Raw genomic sequence first — 20,979 nt, 5'->3', positions numbered from 1 at the left:
GTTTGCAACCTATATTCTGCAAACACATGTTTGCAGATCAGATTGTTGCAAACAAGTTTGCAGAACAGATTGTCGCAAACACGTTTGCAGAACAGATTTTTGCAAACACGTTTGCATAACAGATTGTTGCAAACACGTTTGCAGAAAAACGTAAAGGAAAAAAACGCCGTTTTTTTCTGGGTTTTTTTTTTTGAAAAAAAGTATTGAAAGTGGATCTTGTTAGAAAGCTAATGAAAAATCAGTTCTATATATATAATTTATATAGACATCCAACATCTCAAACAAAAGTTATATTGATTTAAAGTTTAAAGAAAAATAAAAAATTTTAGTTACACAAAATGACAAATAGGGGTATTTTAGTATTTGCACACTTTTTGACCTGAATAATAATTTTCAAATGTTTTGTGTTTTTCTACTTATTTTCAATATTATTTTGACCTTTTTAGAAATTACCTCTTTAGTTGACACACTAATTATCCTCCATTTTGTTGGACAAGATTAATTAAATTACAAAGAAATATTTTTTTGTTCTTCTAATTTTTATAAACATCAGTTTATTTTACCTATGAGTTAACTCTGACAATGAAGTTCAGTATAACCTTGTTCTTTCTCTTTCTTTTACCTTTGTTTTCTCCTTTTCTTTTTTCTGCTTCAATGATGATAGAGGGATTCCTGGACATACTTTCAGGTGTACTCCCCCTCACAGTGACAAAGTTATTTTAGTCTTCCACAATTTTTATCAGACTGAAAAGATCAAAATAACTTTGTCCTGTGAGGGGAAGTACACTTGAGAGAGTATCCCTATCGAGTCCCCAATTTATTTTCCTTTCTACTTCCAGTGTGTCTCCAAGATCTTCTAGAACGGCTAAAATAGAGATAGACGAAATGAAAAAAATTCGTGGACGATTGGTCGAACATGTTCTGGTCAGAAAGTGTAAGACGAGAATGATTTCTAGTGAAATATTAGTTAGGAAGATATAAAGATGTTAGTTAAAATAAAATAAAAAAAAGAAAATTAAGTAATTAACTAATAACTAGAGGGTGGTAGCCAAACTATAAACGGCACCCACCATTAAGTTCCATTACAACAAATAATCCTACACATACTATAATTCACATCCCCACTATACCCCTTTTCAACAAAACCAAACCCTCAACAAGGATGTCAAAAAATCTAAACTCCTTCCCAAAATTACAAAATATAATATAACAGATATAATGTTAACTAGTCTGAAAATCTAGGTCAAAGATGTGGCCGTCGGACCATACATGTTAAAAAGAGAAAAAGAAGATGTCCGACCAATCTGGACCGACCAGATCCCGATCCAATACCACCTGTCTAGATTTTTCAGCCCAAATATCAAACAAACGACATTATCTCACATTAGACGCCACGACTCGAGCGTTGGGAAACTCTGATACGCATCTACTAACCCTAACCCTGCGTCTCCTTCCATCACCGCCGTTCGTGACGTTGATCCGCCCTTAGATATATTCTGGTGTTGGTTAGTATTATTTTGGGTGTTGGTTCCTATCAAGAAAGTCGACGTGTCAAGAGTATTATTACCCGGTAACCGGTAATCACCAAGTCGATGAGGTTCAGGCTTCAACACATTATTATTATTAACCGACACGTGTGAATTACCACCAAACTGAATCCCGGTCACTTGTTGTACCATCTGACGAAAATTAGCCGGATCAGCTGTAATAAACGTCGTTGGATTACGTTTCGTTGCCCTAGATTTTCTCTTTACGATCTTACCGCTTAGTTTCGGGTTTCGAAGCTTAGACGATGAGTCGATATCTGAACCCGAACCAGTTGGTGATGGGTCGGATTTAATGAGATTAAGATACGGATCTTGGTAATCCGTTATAGATTCTGAAACGCCAGAGAGTGATTTCTGTAAAGCTTTTGTTAAAGTTTCGTTGTCGCGAGAAAAAGCTTCTGAGTTCCATGAATCGTTGACTAATTGACGGAAATTCCAGTGATCCAAACTCGATAAATTTTCAGAAAACGCCATTTGTTTCTCTCTCTCTCTCTCCACTAACAAGAGAATTAGGGTTTTGTTTTTACTAGAGATGATCAGAAATTGAAACTTGAGGTTTTGTCAATACATGATGAAGAAAAAGGAGAGCAATCCGATTTTGCCGGAATCCAACAACCGTCAGCGGAGTCGGATGTGAACTGCCGGTGAATGAATACGTCTAAATGATATGAGAGAGAGAGAGAGAATGGGAGTTTGGTTTTAAGAAGGTGTTAAAAGGGTATAAATAAGTCGGTGAAGATAATAGCACCGCGTTAGTCAGGGACACGTGGTATCAATCCGTACGTTTTTAACCATGGTTAGTTAAGTAGATAATGCAGCTACGATTAGTTGACGAGTTAAATGACGTCATACACTCTAAACGCTCAATTTCAGATCTTGAAGTTTGTAAATGTAAATAAACCATTAAAAAAAATGTGATAAATATGATAATCTTTAATAAATCGTGAAGTTTGTAAATCCTGAAGTTTGTTCCTCAGAGAATCGAACTTGAAATTTTCAAGATTTTAGAAGTATTTGCTTGAATATGAGTATAATTTAGAGTTAAAATGAAACCAAATTCATCGGACTATTTTATTTAAACTACTCTTTAATAAGCTAATTTCATTCAATAAGTAATCTTGTTTCTGTTACCCTGAACTTTCAGAACTTTGTAATGCATTTACTGTCAACTCAGTAACCAATTGTTTTTTTTTTTTGGGAAAATTAACTTCATTGATGAGGCTGAGTAACCAATTGTTAGTTCAACAAAATAAAAAAAAGTAACCAATTATTTGTTTACATTTACGTTAATTAAGTATTATTCGTCGCAATAACTTAGTGAGAATTAGCTAATGTAGACAAACAATCACATCCTCAAATCTCATCAAAAGAGATAATATCAAATACTACAATTTTAAATGTTGTGTCACGTTGATGGAGTACTTTTTAGATGTCGGGAGAGGGGAGATGAAAAATCTAGAAAAGTAAAAAAAGGCCAGCGCTTTGGGGAAAGCTAAAAAGTTTCCGGGGTGTGAAGACTTGGTCAAAAATTGGTCAATTTTGTTTGACTATTTTATTTAGGGGGAAAGCAAAATACTTCTCCACCTCACCTCACTCTCTCTTCACCTCACCTCTATCTTCTCCGATTAGGTCGCCGGCCGGAAAATTTTCCGGCCGGCGACCATAAAAAAAAAAAAAAAAATTTCTTTCACTCTCTCTCTCTCTCTAGAAACTCCGGCGAAGGGGTTTCCCTTCGCCGAAGTTCCGGTCTGTTCTTCAACAAACCGGAAGTGGTCTGTTGAAGAACAGACCAGTCCGGTCTGTTCTTCAACAGGCCAGATCGGTCTGTTGAAGAACAGACCAGTTCCGGTTTGTTCTTCAACAGACCGGGACTCCGGCGAAGGGAAACCCCTTCGCCGGAGTTTCTAGAGAGAGAGAGAGTGAAATTTTTTTTTTTTTTTTTTAATGGTCGCCGGCCGGAAAATTTTCTGGCCGACGACCAAATCGGAGAAGACAAAGAGGTGAGGTGGAGAGAGAGAGTGAGGTGAGGTGGAGATAGAGTGAGGTGAGGTGGAGAGAGAGTGAGGTGAGGTGGAGATAGATTGAGGTGAGGTGGAGTGTTTTTTTTATTTCCCCTTAAAATTTATTTCCCCGGAAAATCTCTAAAATTTTACATATTCCCTTTAAAATTTCACACCCCGGAAACTATTTAGCTTTCCCCAAAGCGCTGGCCTAAAAAAAAAAGGTTGGAAAGAGTCGCAAGTAGTGACATCATCTGTTTTGTTGACGTATAAATGATGTAAGCATGATGTTGGATGAAACTTGTACCAAAGGTACAGTGTGACGCCATCTTTGTTTAGGCGTTGCTAAAAGCAGCCACCATCACTATTATTAGTGGGCCGGACTTTATTTGATTTGGGTCAATAGTCAGTGACTTGAACCCTCTATAAGCATCAAGATACTTGGGTACTTAAAAAGGTGAAGTTCACTTCCACTAAAATTTTGAATCAAATGCTCTTTATCCCCAAAGTAAGAATTGAAATTTGACTTGAAGTATAGATTACTGAGTCAGATTTCAGATATTTTTATTTGGAAACCAGTTGTTAGTGTCTCTTATACCACTAATTACAGTTTTAACAGTTAACGTTATTGATTTGCTTTTGTTATTCAGACCCAAGCGCAACAAGTACGAAATACTGTTCCTACTGAAAACTCCATTATCTCATCTAAAAAGCCACAAACGGTTTCTTAGTTTGAGTAGACACATACCTCGTGCTCTAAAGACTCTCCCTAGGCGCGAGCAAAGGGCATCCCACCTTTGGGTTTGTGGGGCATGTGACTTCACTAGCTCCATGTTGAGTCCGCCCCTGGCCAAATAAGTAGCTTAGGTTGACAAATAACATGCTCAAATATCGGTGGCCTGTCCACCCAAATCAAAAGACTATAACCTATAGCTATAAGTAATAAAGGAGATAACTGAATTGATTTTGTTTAACATCACTATTTAAGTGTTAAATTGTAATAACTCAACTTTTATCATTACTTAATTTGATATACTTATATGAAAATGACATTAATCACCTTTCCTATTTCTACAAAATTTGAAAACCTAATTGTTTTCCAATACATATAACCCCTAAGAAAAAAAAATATAAAAGAAAAAGACAAATAGCGGATGCCCCAAAACCTAATCCATCACACATCAAACGGTTGGTCTTGCATGGTATGATTTGATGATAATGACGGTGATGATGATGATGATGATGATCCTCCATGCACCATCATATTTGGAAAATTAGAATTTATTGGGGGAACCATCGATGGCTGCTGCAAATTGTATGATGATGAAATTGTGGAATTTCCAAATTCCATATGATTTACCATTGATCTAACCGTCTGATCATAAAGTAGTTGATTTTGAGCCGTTGGATATAAAAAGTCTCCATTATTATTATTGTCAATGAAATTCCTACCATCGCAACCGTTGATTGAACTCATTAATGTTGGTGGTGTTGATGATCCTCCATCCATCATCATATTTGGAAAATTAGTATTTATTGGGGTAACCATGGATGGCTGTAAGTTGTAGGATGGTGATGAAATTGATGAACTACCAAACTCCATATGATTTCCCATTAGCATTGATCTATCCATCTGAGCATAAGGCAGTTGATTTGTAATAGTTGGATATGAAAAGTCTCCACTATTATTATTATTATTGTCAATGAAATTCCTACCATCACAACCGTTGATCGAACTCATTAAATTCATGGGAACAATGCTGCTAGTATTATCGTACATCATCATTAATGGATGATCATATGATGATGGGTTGTGCATCGGAAGCATCTGTTGATGATATTGTTCATTATGATGGTAGTAGTTACTATTAGTACGATCATATTGTTGACCATAACAAGCTTGTTTCATATCACCAAGATTTTGATTCGGTACAACACTCGAGGAGGAGTAGTATCCATTATCATTACTATTATTATTACCCTTCATGATCATCTCTTTTTGTATATCCATATAATTAATCTTGAAATCTAACTTCTTTACAATCTGATGAAGTTGATCGACGGTGAGATTATTAAAACGATCATCCCAAATAAGTTTCTGTAAATCTTGATTGTTCTTTTCTCTTAATTTATTAACTTCATCTTCAATCTTCTTGGTATGTTCATCGTAGAAATCAGCAACAGTTAATCTCCGTCTCTCACGATCATCTTTATCCATACTTTGATAACGTTCGATAATATGATGAAGTTTATCTAAGTTCGGGGGATACACATCAGGAGGACGGTCACCACCAGATGGTCCGTAGATAAACATGCATACATCAATGTCACAGAGTACAGAGAATTCATCTATTTTCTTCTTCAAACCGTTTTTTCTTTTGAGAAAAGTAGAGTTTCTACTTCTTTCATTGGTTATGAGTTTCAAGCTCTGTTTAGAACGCCCCATTTCTGGAGACAAAGAAGGAATTCTAAATACTTTATGTTGTTTATGAAGAAAGGGAGGAGAAGAAGTTAGTTACCAGAGAGAGAGAGAAGATGAAATTCTTGATGAGTTCAAAGTTGAGTTACATTAACCTTTCTTTGTGAGATATGGTGTAATTGAATGAGATGAGTGAATATATAGGAGGATTTTATTAACTACAGTTACTAAAAATATAAGATTTGATTTTGGTATGAAAAATATATTCTTCTAATTTCCGATTAGATATTCCTCTTTCTAAATATTAAGAGCTAGCTTGTTAATTCAATTTTGCCCCTTAATACATATTAAGCTTCCGACAAAAGGCTTGTTAATATTAACTTCCCAACCCATTTAGTTACACTCCAATTCCTCTCACCGATCTCTGTAATGCCATATTTTCTTCTATGGTGCGGGGTTGGGGGTATTTATGTTGGAGTTGGGTTGGGTTGGGTTGGGTCAGGTATCAGCCGGTTAACCTTACCAGTCCTATTGGTCGGGTATCACTAGATTAGTCGGCACAATTATCTTCTTGAGTCGCGGTCGGGTTCTTCCCGTGCCCCCTAACAAGTGCTTATAGAGAGACAAACGAGAAAATATTAGTACTATTAAATAACAATTTATCCAAATTCATATTTTGGTTGTTTAAAAAAAAACAGATTTTGGTGTTCACATGACAACACCAAAATATTATAAAATGACAATTTGTCTAGAATTATTATTTACTAAGAGCATCTCGGAAACAACATTCAGACTCTAAATCCCAGAGTGTCACATAAGGTTTTTTTAGGATTTCTCGTTAAATCTATCTCCAATCCAAGACTCAATATGAATCTCTAAAATGATATATCATGATTTATTTCAAAGATCTTGAAGGAGACAAGTGTCCTCTTGACGATCTTTAAGTGCCACAGAAGAAAATCAATTAAATTTATGTTAAAATTTAGATTTTTAGAGTGTTTCTCGAGTGTTGCATTGGAGAAGGTTTTTTTAATAAAGTATCTCTACATGAGCAAATAAGAACTAGGCCTGTAAACGGTAGGTTATCGGATCAGACATAGGCATATCCACATCCGATAAGCTATCTGAATATCCGAATCCGATAATTATCCGACAGATATTAGAAATCAATATCCGAATCCGATAATATTAACGGATATCCGATAATATCCGATATCCAAAACTTTAACAAAATTTCAAATTTGTTCTTTAATTTTTTAACCATTAAATCTAAATAATAAATCTCAACCATACATTTTATATATTATTACGAATAAATTTAAATTTTTATTAATTTTTTATAATACTCGTGAGGGTAAGAAATCGCGGGTCAAGAAGTCAGCTGGACCGGGCCGTTGACCGGATGTCGAACCTCCACCTGTTAATAATTTTGCGGGCACCGACGACGTCTTTGGGCTTAACCTGTGACAAAAGAGACAACAACACACGTGATCGTGAGGTCTTAGGGGTCACCGTGATGGTGCCGGCCTAAGGGGGCTCCGACGGTCAAGTCAGTAAGCTTGCAAGAGAAGTAACGTGTACGTGGATATTAGCCTTGGAATGTTACCGTTGGTTGGATAATGGTCGGAGCTTAGGCACGACTCGTAGAGTGACCGAAGCTCGCTCTCTACGGATGACTGATTTAGTTGGAGATTGATCAGAGAGTGGTTATGACATCCTATGAAGTCCGTCCTTGGGTAAGGCGGCCCTGGAGTTGTTTGCCTTATCCAGGGGTATGTATTGTAAATAAGCAGGAAGCTTTAAGGACCTGACCTTGTAAATATTCACGTGGGTGAGACAAGGAAATCCCGACCTCCAAGAGAGATAAAGTAGTCTGCCTACTTGATCGTCAGGAGAGATAATGGTAGGTTGCCCTTCCTTGGTTGTCAGGTCGCCCAAAAGAGAGAAAGTAATGGTCGACCTTCCTTGGTTGTCCGGTCGCCCAAGAGAGAGAGAAAGTAATGGTCGGCCTCCCTTGGTTGTCAGGTCGACCTTGGTGAGAGAAAGTAATTAAGTGATCACTCGGTATGCTCGTTGATGATTGGATGGTCGCTCTGTATGAGAGAGAAAGTAATGATTTGTGTTCGGCGATCGCCAGATGACCGAGTGTTTTAGTCGGAAATTCGATGATGATGTTGAGCTAGTATTCGGTATGTATTCCTCCCATCAGATGATCCGTATCATCTTCTTCTTGGTCCTTTTATAGAGTCTTCGATCGACTGCAACTCGGTGATGAGTTGTCATCTTTAGTGGTGGTAACGCATGAGTCGTCACCATTAATATGGATTCTGTAACCCCCTAACGGATATATATGGGATGTTGTCATCTTGAATGATTGTAACGTCTCTCCAACGGATATATGGTAGGAGGTCCGTTGAGGATTTGAGGGCGGACCCCTTTATCCAGAGCTAGATGTGCTTTCGTACTTAGGTTGTTGAGGAGGCGAGGGCAGACCTCTTCTTCCAGGGCTGGAAGTGCTTACATATTTCAGCCTAGTGAGGAGGCGAGGGCGGATTTCTTCCTTCAGGGCTGAAAGTGCTTCGTTACTTTGGCGTTGCTTTGGGGTGGCCAAAGATAAATGGGTCGGGCCCATTAGCCATTAGTTCATGGGCTTGGTCACTGAGTAACCCCATTAATCGTGAATTTCTTGGGGTAGTCCTGGTGACGTATCTTGGGCCATACAATACTTATCGGATCAAATATGAGTGTATCCGTATCCGATATCCGATAAGCAGATATCCGATAAGGAATATCCGAATCTGATTTCGAATATTTTTTTGAAATTCGAATACGGATGCGGATCGGATGTCGAATATTCGGATATCCATTGACAGACTTAATAAGAACGACGCCATTTAAAGATCCACTTTTCTAGTTTATACCAATCCGTTTTTCAATAGAGTATTTCTAAATGGTTAAATGTCATTTTATACCGACCCGCTTTTTTAGTTGACGTCATATTTAAAACAATGAAGGGTGCCTCGATTTTTTCTCGTTTAGGCCCCAATTTTATAGGCGGCACCATCTTTTCCCATTTTTGGGTTTGTAAGCGCCCCAACACTCATTGACTATTTTTTTCATTTTTAATCCGTTTCTATTAAATCCTCAAACTTCTTCGGGTTCTTTTAATGGGTATCACCTCTGATTTGTTGAATAAGGAGATTAATGATAAACTTCAAAAGATCTCAATTACTTACTAGAAATCGGTTCTAGAATCCTACTTCGTTTTAATGATTTTATCTTTTGATTTAGTGTACGAAAAAGTTTCGAAGTAGTTAAATTCTTGAAAAGTGTTTATCACCGATTTCAGGCTGATTTCGGTTCCAGAGCCCAACAGACCCAGCTCAATAAGGAAATAAGCCCAGGTTAGCAGACCAGTCCAGATTCCCGGCCCTAATCAAGACTCTCATGTGGGGCCTTCAACCCGGTGGGTAGCAAGGAATTAACCCAAAAACAAACAACCCTTTCCTCCTCTTAAACCGTTTTTCTCGAATTATCCACCCATTATTTCGATTTGGACAACCAGCACCTCCCCCCTCTCTCTCTCACTGCTAGGGTTTCACAATGAAATCAGCTTGGTCTCAGTCTCAGATCTGGTCTATTTCTTCGCTTTTCTAAAGGTAAATCTTCCAGAAACAAAAAATGAATCCGATATTAAACGTCTCTTTTTCAGTTCAATTTCATGAATTTGAAGGCAATTTTGCTACTCTTATGTTTGTTTGATTTGTTTAAATCTTAACTGGATTAATCAATCTCCGTGATTGAAGAAGATACACTTATGTAGATGAATAATTTGATGAGAAGAATAAGAGATCCTGAATTAACAGTCTCAGATCTTGATACCCGAATTCTTTTTGAATAAATCTCTTACTGAACTTATATAATTATATTCATAGTTTGATCCTAACATGCAAGATGGACATAATATGAAATTTTGATTTCCCAAACAGGCTCAGTTTTGATTTGCTCTTAAACATATTTGAATTCATAGATAAGTTTATTAGTTTGATTTTCCTGTTCAATTTGATCGAAATTCAAGTTTTAACTATGAAAGCTGATAGGTATATCTTGTTCTTATAAGCAAAAAAATATGTTCCTTGAGAATGAATTTTGTAGCTGAAATATGTGAATTTGCACATTCCTTTGCTGATGGTGTTGAGTATTGATTGATATTTTCAACCCAATGGCCTCTTTCGAAAACATAAATTTGGAGCCAAATATCTCGTGTTATCACCCTTTGAGATGTTTTATCTCTAAATTTTGTTATTTTTTTTTGTGAAGGTTTTATTGTTAATTTGTATGCATAAGGAGTATCTTGCTGTGATTTTTTTGATGGTTCTTCTCCATTTTGAATTGTTGTTGTAATTGTTATTAATATTGTTGAGCTGAATTAGCAGTTGGAGAAAGAGAAAGTGAAGTAATTGAGAGCAAGAAGACAGAGAGAGAGGAGGGATGTCGAGTGGTGGAAACACACACTGGTGTTACAGATGTAGGTGTCCTGTTCGACTCCGAGGGAGAGACACAGTTTGCCCAAGATGTAATGGTGGTTTCATACAAGAACTGAATGAGATAGAAGGTCTTGCACCGTTAAATCTCCTCGGGTTAAGTTCAGAAGATGGACCTGAGCAGAGGTTTGGACTGGTGGAAGCATTGTCAGCTTTCATGAGGCACCGATTGGCAGGAAGAAACCGTGACTTTGACATTAGAGGGAGATCAAGTTTCGGTCCTGACAATTTTGATTCTGGGTCCGGTCCCTGGTTAACGTTCAGCGGTCAGATCCCTGTCCGATTGTCTGAAAATGGGATTGAAGTGCTTCTTAATGGAGGTCCTGGAGTTGGAATAAGGAGAGCTAATGTCAACAATTATCTTCTAGGTCCTGGACTTGACGAACTTATTGAACAGCTAAGTAGGAACGAGAGGCAAGGTCCACCCCCAGCTTCTCGCTCGTCGATTGATGCAATGCCTACTATTAATATATCACAGAGACATCTCCGAACCGAAGCCCATTGTGCAGTTTGTAAAGATAAATTCGAGTTGGGTTCTGAAGCCCGTCAGATGCCTTGTAACCACATATATCATTCAGATTGTATCGTTCCGTGGCTTGTTCAGCACAACTCATGTCCCGTCTGTCGCCATGAACTGCCACCACAAGGATCGAGTAATTCTCGTGGTAGTCAGAGTTCAATTGGAGTAAGTAGAAGCAGTAGTTCCATTAGTAACAATGGTGTGAGAGAGAACAGTTTGGAGAGCCAGGGTAGACGTAATCCTTTCTCTTTCTTGTGGCCTTTTCGCTCGTCGAACTCCAACGCGAATTCATATTCTAACTCGCACCCAGCCTCCACCCATAGTGAATCAGGTGGAAGCAGCAGCTCGCCGACTATGCGGGAAGATGATCATCGACATCAGATGGGTTATTCTGGATGGCCTTTCGATTATTAAGCTAAGGTAATTCTATGTAGAAAACCATCTTCTTTCCATGTTTTTGAATATAAGATAAGAAAACTTGTTTGAAGTGTTAAGTGGTATAATGTTCTAGTGACCGGGCAGATTTCGACATCTTTCTGTTGTGTGTAAGGTATTATATCGTGTCTTTCGCACGCTATCTTGTTTTTGTATGTCCCCCCCTCATAATATTATATGTACTTCCTAGTTCCTACCTTTTTCACTTCCATACAGCATTAATGTGACGGAATTATCTGATTTCTTGGAGGTCATGAAACTGGTGCTCAACGTTGTATGAGCTTCTATGGGTTTTGTTGCAAGTATGTTACAGTTTTCTTTTCAACGGTGTCTTGCCCACCCTGGCCTCCTCTACCCGGCTACCCCACATCCGTCTGCTGCTACCATTTTAGAATAGAGTCCTGACCATCAGAGAACAAACTGTACTAATTGGTTAATCGAGCGAGCAGGCTTGTCTGGGGAAGAATAAAAAGCAAATTATTGTAAAATGGGCAGGAGCCACGAGGGCAACTTTTTTTTGGTTGTCCATAGGAGTTATGGGACAGGAAGAGTATCAAAGTATGTCAATTGCACTAATGTTTCACACACAGAATGAAGGATTATTCAAAGTGGAATATGATAATCTTCTAGAAGGGGAACCACAGATGACAGACCCATAAATCTTTACAATGTCTTCTCAGATAAAGTAAAGCAAAATGAAATTTGGCTTATGTGAGAAATTCATTAACAAACTTTACAATGTTACAAGCACAAAAGCTGCCATATTAACTACCTTTTGATATGGTGCAGTTACAGCAGTAGTCCGGACACTTCTCTTAAGTCTATAAGATCATAGATTCCCATCTTGGTTGAAGGGGTTTATTGTTAGGCTAGATATCATCCATTTAATTAAGACAAAAGGTAAAATAAGGCCAGCGCTTTGGGAAAGCAAAATAGTTTCTGGGGTGTGAATTTTTAAAGGGAATATGTGAAATTTTATAATTTTCCAGGGAAACAAATTTTAAGGGGTAATCAAACATTGCTTCTTCCTCTTCTTCAACTCCGGACACTATTTCCGACCGCCATCTCCGGCGACAACCACTACCATTTTCTTCCTCCTCTCCCTACTCTAAATTGAAGGTTTCTAACTTTTCTAATCCAAAGACCAACCGATCGATGGGATGAGAAGAAGAAACGAAAGAATAGAGCACTAATACTCTCTTTTTCTCTCTAGGATGAGCTTTCTCTCTCTAGGAAGAATTAACAGAACATAAAGAAAGCCATAAAAGGAAATGATTCTCTCTCCAACTTCAGCTGCAACTGCTAGAGCTTCAACCTCCGTCATTCATGGCCATGATCAACATTTCTTCACCACCTCTGCCGCCGCCCCACCGCCACCGCCACTGCCACCGCCACCACCACCACCACCACCACCACCATCCGTTCTTCATCTCTTTCCACAGCTTTCCTTAGACATCGTCCAATTCCTTCCATTACCATTTCAAATCCTAATAGAAGAAGATTTCCAATTATTAACTTCAACAGATCTCTTTATCTTCAACAAGGCCAGCGCTTTGGGGAAAGCTAAATAGTTTCCGGGGTGTGAAATTTTAAAGGGAATATGTAAAATTTTGAAAATTTTTCGGGGAAACATATTTTATGGGGAATATGTTTCAAAATAAAAATAAAAAACCCTCCACCTCACCTCACTCTCTCTCCACCTCACCTCACTCTCTCTCCCCACCCCTCTCACTGTCTTCTCCGACCAGATCGCCGACCGGAAAATTTTCAAGTACACAAAAATCTTTCAGGTAAAATATTCTCTTGGGTTACCTATAATTTTTTCTCTGTAACTTCTGGTTATTATCTGCCATTTTTCTTTAACGAAATTGTCCTGTGTTTCAACTCCGAATTTTTTTAATTTTATTCTTACCACTGTAAAAGTGGTATGTACATAAAGTGCATTTAACAAAAGCATTCGTGACGAAGTCACGTGTCATATCCAGGAGAAACAATCAATCCCATGGTTTGTCTCAAAAACTTAGTAGGTTGTTTACTGTGTTACTGTTGGTGAAGTCAATTTTTCCTATTTTTGGCTGAAATTCTCGTTTTTCGAGGAGGGTCGTAAAGAGGTAGGACATATGTTTTATAACTTTGTATTCGGATTTCGGGACGGAATGGAAATGGTAAGAGAAGGTAGAAGATAGTTGTTGTATGTCTTTGTATTCCATTTTGGCTGAAACACGTTTTGTCTCCGAAGCTGTGGTATATGTGTTTGATGGAAGGAACACTCTTCAACATATATGTTTGGTAAATGAAATGTTGCTTCATGGATTATCCTCGACAACATCAAAGACTTTACTCCAATAATATCATGTGTGATGGTGTGATTAGTATGTATGCATTACGGGGGCTTCTCTAGATGTGCACGTGGGATGTATTTCAGTGCAAAGGATGAAGGAGAGATGATGTCCATGATATATGATTTGTTATCTGAACTTAATACCTGTTAACATTAAACATCATGTGTTTTTTCAAATGTCACACATCGATTGTAATTTTTGTATATTTTGCATCATTATGTTGGCCGAACTATGTATGTGGATCACTAAAATTCGCATCCATTATATATCAATGTCGAGTAGTCTTTCTGGTGAGTGTATGTCAGGTCGGAGCAGATGGGGATACCATTTTCCGCACTTTGTAATTTTGTAGTTATTACTTTTTTGTTTCAATCTCATTATTCTAATTCAAATTTTTAGGAATAAACCTGTTATAAATTATAGTAGTTTTTAAGTTTTATATTTTTCGTTCAACAGCAGTGTCCGTGCCGGAGGCACGAGTCATACCCTAGTATTTTTACAAGTTAGATGTTTGTCTTTTTTTTTTATCTGAATCATCATTTTAGTTATAGACACATGCCGTAGCAATTGCCCAACATTCCGTAGCTAAAAGTATTTTGCTACGACCTTCTTCTCGTAACTGATATTGCCATCACAAATGTTTTAGCTACGAAGTTTTTGTTACGCGTTCGTCCGTAACTACTAGTTAAACCTTTTTGCTATGGATTTTGGCGTAACTAAACGTTCAAAAAAGTTTGACCATGAACTGTTTATTTGTAATGGAATAGTTCGTAGCAAAAAAGTCATATATTTTAAAAAAATTGTACCCGTTGATAGTTCATAAGCTACGGAAATTTTTCGTAGCAAAAAGTCTTCGATTTTAAGATCTTACTAGCAATCAAGATTCACTAATTATAACCATGTTCAACATAATAAAATGCATACACAATGACTTATCAATGACCTGTGTAATCCGTTCATTCATTGAAAATCTTTCGTACATATATCAAAGTAAAAATCCACCAGATTGAGTTAACCAAAATATGAACATATATAATATATTGACTAAACAGTCAAACTAATCCACGTCTATATATCTAAGAGTTCAACATACATTACACTAACAAAAATAATCTCTTGTGCGAGGGTTCCCTTTTTCAACTTTTCCTGTAACAAGAGATATAAAATATCATTAGAATTCAATGAAAAACAATAGTACTTCGATACAACATAGAATGAAGAGTTTTACACTCTAATATGACTATGTTCTTGTGTCCATGAATTTCTAATGTCCTAAAACAAAGACTATTAGGATTTCTATAACAATAAATTTGTTTCAGCCAAAACTATAGGTCAAATATAAGATTATGTGAAGTAAACCATTTCTACATCTCCTTCATTTTCTAGATATGTGGCTGGAACAAGTGTACAACCATACCTTCGGTGCAGCCATTGGATGTTCTTTAGGAAGAAACAATTCCAGCTTAAACACACCTCCTACATAGAATTGCAGTACACCAGTGAGAAAATGAATAGGATGTAGTAATCAAAACAATCGCATCGAAAATTGACTTACCCACAAGACTAAGTTCTCATCTCATGGTGTTCTTTTATCATCAAGAGCTTTTCGTCTAGTAATTAGCTCTAATAGTACGACACCATAAGCATATCCATCCATTTTGTTTGACACTTTCCCATGTTGAAAATGCTCAAAAGCTAAATAACTGCTAAATTAAATCGAAAATTAAAAAAAAACTTACACTTCTAGAAGGGAAAACAAGCAATAATGATAGTAGTTTATACCCAAATGTTCGTTTCACAGTTTTACAGAGGAAAGGAACTGAAGGTGAAGATGTCCATGTAGCTAACCCAAAATCACCAGTTGTAAATACCCATTAACATGAAATTATAAGGTTAAATTTTGATCACAAGATTATTGGAATAGTGAGTGTTCTTATTCTTCCTCACCTTGGGTGCTTTGTGAAGAGAGAAGGATGTTTGAGGGTTTAATGTCTATAAACAACACATGCATCTATCTGTACCATTATGATAGTAAGTTACTGCCTCTGCAATTCCAATTGTTATTTTGAATCTAGTTGACCATGCAAGAGATGGATTTCCCCCTATTCTTCTCTGGAAATGAGTTATTCAAATTATAGTTAAATAGAAACAATTTCACCATTAAAAATAAAAAAAATGAACAACTCTTTATTCCTCTCATCTTTTTTACCAATGAGCTCCTGCGAAATCACTATAATTATTCCAAAGATGGATCCATTATTACAAGAACCAGAAAAGCTTACCATGAAGATGGGGTTCAAGGCTTCCTACCAGCTGTTAAGTTTATGGCCATCCAACTCAAAACCAATTGGCAATGAGTGGAGAGGACCTATACTTTATATTACGTGTGGCGTTCTTTAAGCCTAACACGTGTGATTTTTTTTTCTTTACGGGTGACGTGGAGCACGTGTGGCTTTTAAGCCTATCACGTGTGGGCCTAGCTCTGATACCATGTTAAGTTTATGGCCATCCAACTCAAAACCAATTGGCAATGAGTGGAGAGGACCTATACTTTATATTCTTGGTTGCTAGTTAACCCATTCTCCCATGTGGGACTATTCTCACACCAGCAATGTATTTGTAAACCAAAACTCTGATCAACACAAAACCCCATAAGAGGTACAGATACCTATTTTCTAGAGGACTTGCAATCATCATTTCAAGATTAAAACAAAACACAAAATCAATAAAAAAGAGTTGTCTTTTAAGACAATTATAGATCAGTAATTAGATTAAAACAAAATCAGTTTTTGTACCTCTGTGAAAATTTTGAGTGGCAGACCTGATTTCTGAGTAACTTATCTTACTATTGAATCAACTAGTGGTGAAATACTTGGGTCGAGACAAAAGAGCACCATCAATAGTTTCTTAGGTTCTCGATTGATCTGTGTCCATGTATATTTGAGAGTTTTAGGGTTCACCTCAATGTAACTCTTTCTAATTGTGTTGCTTCATTCCTTGCTGCTCCAAGTTAGATTTTAGTACAAAGATGAAAATGATTTTCTAGGAAGATCAACTTTAGTAGAATCTTAAACCATTCCTACAAAAATCTTTAAACAAAGAAGCCCTAGTAGTTCAAACAAAATCTCTCTCATAAATCTTTTAAGTCTAAGTTCAAACCCAAATACTTTGAATAAGGATAAAAAAATAATGATTTACCTAATGATCATGAGGAGGAGAGAAGATGCACACATTCTTCTGATTTGGGAGAAGATCGAATTGAAATTTTTTTCAGTAAAAAGTTTCTTTTGAACTAATTAGGGGAAGACTCGAGAAACATTTTGGGGAGAAAGATTTAGGGTGCGCGCCACTATGATTTCTGCCCTAATTTTACCGCACGATCAAATATGCGCGGGCCAAAATTTTTTTTACCGTGTTTTCACCCTTTAGCTACGGACTGAGCATAGCAAATGTCAATCATTTGCTATGCTGAATACACCATAGCAAAAAGGTGATTCCGAAGTTCTGAAAAATTCGTGCGTGTCATACAATTGACACAGACACATGCGTAGCAACTGCCCACGACATTTGTAGCTATTGGCCGGTATTTGTTACGACTAGTACGTATTCATAGCAAATGTTGACCAATAATTACCATAAATTTAGTTCGTAGCAAAAGGTCCGTAGCTAAAGCCTGTCTATTTTGTAGTGGGAACTGTTGAATCAAAAAGCAAAAGAATATGTCCCTACAACTCAGTTCTGGTAACAGATGTCTATTAATTAAAGGAGTTCACTAATTCTCTTAAAGGTAACAAACCTCCCCTGAGACTGATGTATAGAGCAAGCAAGAATTATGTACCCTTTGGTACTAGATCTGAGTTAAACTTCTTGACAGCTAAAAATCGAAGACTAATCCTGATTAAGTTCAATTTACGGTTTATATCTGTGCACGAGGATTTTTTTTGTAGTTTCCTGAGAAGTATTGTATGTTATGGTTAAGCATTTGATTTGGTTTTTTTTTTTCCTTTGTAACATGTTTTTTTTTTCATTTCTCACATTTCCTTTTAAAAACACTTGTAAGTTTTGACTTTATTTCATAATGAAATATGTAAAGGCAAGCAATTAGACATTGAGATGTTGTGGCCTTTCCATATTGTTCGAGATGGAACCTGAAATGTCTAATGCGTTGATATGTGGAGGCAAACAATTAGAAGAAATTACCATTTCGACACTCTTTGCATAACAAGTTACACAATTTGACGATGGTGTTTTCTACACCAGATGTTACGAAGAGGTGAAATTCTTATTGTGTCATTATTTATTTATATTTTAACATAGTTGTATTTACATATGATTTTAACCGTACCGGAGGCACGAGCTTTACCCTAGTATGTAGACAAAATATGAATATTAGATGACAAAATCAAAGAAAAAAAATCTAAATTGCAGGATCAAAATATATCTAATTCTCAATCTTTGAAGAGAAACTTTAATTTTCAGCAAATTAAAAGTGTTCCCTCTTCTCCAGATGTGCAATTTTCATACTATTTTCATCCATTTTTAGAGCAGTTTTATTGCTTTCCTTCATGGTGGTCATTCAATTTTCGGAGAAATTTCATATGTTGTTCATTCAAAGAGGAAACTTTCATTTTTCAGAGCAAATTAAAAGTGTTCTCTCTCTCTCTCTAGATGAGTTCCCATTTTCAAATGGTTTTCATCCATTTTCAGAGCAGTTATTGGTTTCCTTTATGTGTTCATTCAATTCTTTTTGGAGCAATTTTTATATGTTGTTCATTCAAGAGCAATTTTCACTTAGCTTGATTTTTTCCATATGAGATCAAAGATTGAGAGAGGGAAATCAGATATAGACAGAGAAACTGAGTATTTGAGAGACAAAAAACTAGTGAGAGAGGGGTAAACTCATGACCACATCTGCAGGTGATGTGGTTGCAGCCTTCAGAACTAACTCAGCGAAACAGTAAATTATCTGATGTTTTTTTATATGTCAACACGGGAATCACACCTAAGTGACCTAACCTATCAATCTTTTAATATACTATTTCACCTATCAATCTTTTTATATACTATTGTAAAGACAATCAATCTCTGCCATTTCACGTAGTAAATGGCATTACTTCAGGTCCCGACAAGTTTTTCCTGAATATTATTTAACAAACCTAAGTTTTCAATTATATTCTTAATTCCTATAGAAAACCATAGAAAGTATACGGTTGAAGTAAAGAAGACTTACGAATTTATCAAGAGCACTGTTGAAGCAATCTATATTCAATTTCTTGATCGTTATCTTTAATCTAGCTTCTCTTTAAGCCCTGGCTGGATTCGACGAATCTGCTGGGTTTGCTGGATTGGTATGTTTCGCTGGATTGGTTCGTTTTGCTGGGTTGGCTCGTTTTGCTGGTTTGGCCTCCTCCGCCTTCGTAGGCCCTCTTGCCTCCACTGTTGGTCGATTTGTAATGGCAAGTGATGTACATTGTGTACCATATATGGGCCTCGCTCAATACCACGACGACAAGCACAATAGTCCCACTCCAATCCACAGACATAGCAAAACTCATGACCACATCTGCAGGTGATGTGGTTGCAGCCTTCAGAACGTTCAATTACACCCTTACATTGTTTACACTGCTGCCAACTGTTGGCAGCTACAAGTGCACTCAAAACTACATCTTCTCCTTTAGGTTGAAGCTGATATTCCTTGCAGGTCATCTCGTAGTGCCACGAAACCCTGCACAGGATGCAAAATTGACAGCCACAGTCGGGACACATTCCTCGGGACCCTGTAAAGTTAGGAATTGTGTTCTTTGACATTAGGACCGAACATTTTGGGTTCGGGCGGTAAATTTTCTCATGAACAGGGATAGAACCTTCTTCTGCCCTTTGTAACATGAGAAAACTAAGCTTTGTCGTCAACAGCTCCCGACACATCTCAATGTCTATCTTCGTCTTACACTCTGCAGTAAGGTATCGTGGCATTATGGCCTGCGATAACATTTCTTCTATAAATTTTTTATACATGATCGACAGTATGAGTGTTCACATCCCTTGATGATGAAGAATTTATCGACAGGAATATCTTCGTAACAAATGTAGCATCGCTCAAACTTTTGCCTGACATGATGCAAAGTGCATGTCTGGAACTTCTTCGAGAGCACAGACACTTCATCCATACCAATGGTCTCCTGATACAAAGTATAAATAAATTCAAATTTACTAGAAAATTTGTATATTGCTAGAAATATGTTAACTCCCACAAGATTTATGCCCAAAATATGTTAACTGTCGTCCCTTCATTTGGTATGCATATATTTAAGCTATGGAAATGTGTGTTTGTTACCAAATAACCTCCAAAACCTAAACAAGGAATATAAAAAGTAGCATGAGGCATTCCATAAAGGTAAATCAAATCATGTAAAGACAATCAATCTCTGCTTTCTCATTAACTTAAAATGTCAATTAATATTCTTAATTTCTATAGAAAACCATAGAAAAGATACTATTGAAGTAAAGAAAACTTACTAATTTATCAAGAGCACTGAAGCAATCTATATTTTTGATTCCCAAGAAAAGTGCAAAATTAAGCCCTTCAATCATAGCTCCCACTTCGAGCTTCACTTCAACTTGTTGCTGGTTACCTTCTAAATCATCATCGACCATTTTCTTTGCTTTCAAAATTCGTTTGCCAGTGGGATCACTAATTGAAAAGCCTACGGAATTTGTTATCTCAAATTTCTCCCCCTTACAGTACAATCTAAGAGGTAGAGTTTTATTTTCATTGACATTGGGAGAAATTGAAGAACTACCTTCGTATAAAGGCTTGGAATCTCTAGTTTTCTTCCATATCTCCTCAAATTTTTGATCCTGAACCAGACGGATCAGAGCACAATCCGTTAGCTTGTTCTTCAAGCTCTGATACCAATTGTCAAATGGGTATCAGAGTGTAGTATATCTTTAGCCTTTCATTTAGGCTCTGATACCGATTCTCACATGAGAAAACTAAGCTTTGTCGTCAACAACTCCCGACACATCTCAATGTCTATCTTCGTCTTACACTCTGCAGTAGGGTATCGTGGCATTATGGCCTGCGATAATATTTCTTCTATGAATTTTTTTATACATGATCGACAATATGAGTGTTCACATCCCTTGATGATGAAGAAGTTATCGACAAGAAT

The 20,979-nt window shown here is 36.9% G+C and overlaps 2 protein-coding genes and 1 long non-coding RNA gene across 4 annotated transcripts; 1 reads left to right on the top strand and 2 right to left on the bottom strand.

The window, feature by feature from the left end:
• Window positions 1–1,023: 1,023 nt before the first annotated feature.
• On the bottom strand, window positions 1,024–2,228 carry LOC147545406 (calmodulin-binding protein 25-like). The gene has a single exon (XM_086638047.1). It carries the CDS (start codon window positions 2,019–2,021, stop codon window positions 1,380–1,382), a length of 642 nt encoding a protein of 213 aa, XP_086494173.1. The 5' UTR covers window positions 2,022–2,228; the 3' UTR covers window positions 1,024–1,379.
• A 6,933-nt stretch (window positions 2,229–9,161) lies between these two features.
• RHC1A (RING-H2 finger C1A) lies at window positions 9,162–11,663 on the top strand. Of its 2 annotated transcripts, none has more exons than XM_086636490.1 (2): window positions 9,162–9,625; window positions 10,403–11,663. In XM_086636490.1, the coding sequence occupies exon 2, from the start codon at window positions 10,458–10,460 to the stop codon at window positions 11,442–11,444; it is 987 nt and encodes a 328-aa protein (XP_086492616.1). In that variant the 5' UTR covers window positions 9,162–9,625; window positions 10,403–10,457; the 3' UTR covers window positions 11,445–11,663. The 2 variants fall into 2 exon arrangements, with proteins under 2 accessions (XP_086492616.1, XP_086492617.1); XM_086636491.1 differs by having other exon boundaries at window positions 9,466–9,625; window positions 10,400–11,663.
• Window positions 11,664–14,742: 3,079 nt separating this feature from the next.
• On the bottom strand, window positions 14,743–17,062 carry LOC147545404 (uncharacterized). The gene is made up of 4 exons (XR_015223823.1): window positions 16,414–17,062; window positions 15,755–16,120; window positions 15,225–15,283; window positions 14,743–14,953 (listed from the first exon to the last, which is right to left on the bottom strand). It is a non-coding gene; the product is annotated as an uncharacterized LOC147545404 (long non-coding RNA).
• Between the last annotated feature and the right edge of the window lie 3,917 nt (window positions 17,063–20,979).

The sequence above is a fragment of the Eschscholzia californica genome, unplaced genomic scaffold (genome assembly GCF_041429995.1).
Source record: "Eschscholzia californica isolate CP2 unplaced genomic scaffold, dmEscCali1.0.p SCAF_4, whole genome shotgun sequence".
Lineage (NCBI taxonomy): Eukaryota > Viridiplantae > Streptophyta > Magnoliopsida > Ranunculales > Papaveraceae > Eschscholzia > Eschscholzia californica.
The sequence above is the reverse complement of the archived record's forward strand: the minus strand, read 5'-3'. Positions and strand labels throughout refer to the sequence as shown.

Excerpts from the sequence above, each read along its gene's own strand:
- LOC147545406 (XM_086638047.1), bottom strand. The coding sequence starts at position 2,021 with ATGGCGTTTTCTGAAAATTTATCGAGTTTGGATCACTGGAATTTCCGT.
- RHC1A (XM_086636490.1), top strand. The coding sequence starts at position 10,458 with ATGTCGAGTGGTGGAAACACACACTGGTGTTACAGATGTAGGTGTCCT.